We start from the raw sequence: 639 nt of genomic DNA on the forward strand, positions 1-639 counted from the left end.
GGGTGTACGCCGGCGGCGGTTGGAATTGGTTGATCACTTCGTACTCGGCCGGGTAAGGTTCGTTCTCCTCCATCTCGGACAGGAGCTCCAGGGCTTGCTCCTCTTCCTCGGTGGGGTAGTGACGCAGCAGGTTGGCGGCGGTGGCGAGGATAGAGGCTCCCCCGGCGCCCGCCACCAGGTAGAAGCTGACGGCGAAGGTGACGTAGACTTGGGAACCGTGGTACTTTTTGTGCTGCTGCTGTTGGGCGAGGATCAGCTCCGAGGCCCAGTAGCAGAATCCGATGACGGTGGCGCACTGGAGGACTGAGAGAGAGAGAGAAAGAGCGGGAGAGACGCTGAGCGGCCAGCGAAACACACCCCCCCAAAAAAAAAAAGGAAAATTAAAACCGGCGAGTTCGTTTCACGGCTGAGCCGGCAAAGGGACGCCGAGCCCTGCCTGCCGGCCGTCCTGAGCAGGCGGAGGATGAGCCCCAGGTGAAAAAGAGGCGGCGTGACGCCCGAAATCCGGCCCGAGAGAGGGGAAATAGGCGGCGGAGGACGACAGGCTGAGAAGGAAGCACGGCCGAGCGGGGCGGCCGGCGGCACAGACCGAAGCCGAACCGTTTGGAAGGGGGTGGGGGGGGGGGGGGGGGGGTTTTT

At 63.7% G+C, this 639-nt stretch overlaps 1 protein-coding gene across 1 annotated transcript; it reads right to left on the bottom strand.

The window, feature by feature from the left end:
* Window position 1: 1 nt before the first annotated feature.
* On the bottom strand, window positions 2-352 carry TMEM127 (transmembrane protein 127; the record flags this gene model as incomplete). Its single annotated transcript, XM_009284862.1, has 1 exon — window positions 2-352. A coding segment is annotated over one exon (351 nt), but the record flags the coding sequence as incomplete, so codon positions are not given.
* Window positions 353-639: the final 287 nt, after the last annotated feature.

The sequence above is a fragment of the Aptenodytes forsteri genome, unplaced genomic scaffold (genome assembly GCF_000699145.1).
Source record: "Aptenodytes forsteri isolate BGI_AS27 unplaced genomic scaffold, ASM69914v1 Scaffold444, whole genome shotgun sequence".
In the NCBI taxonomy this organism is placed as follows: Eukaryota; Metazoa; Chordata; class Aves; order Sphenisciformes; family Spheniscidae; genus Aptenodytes; species Aptenodytes forsteri.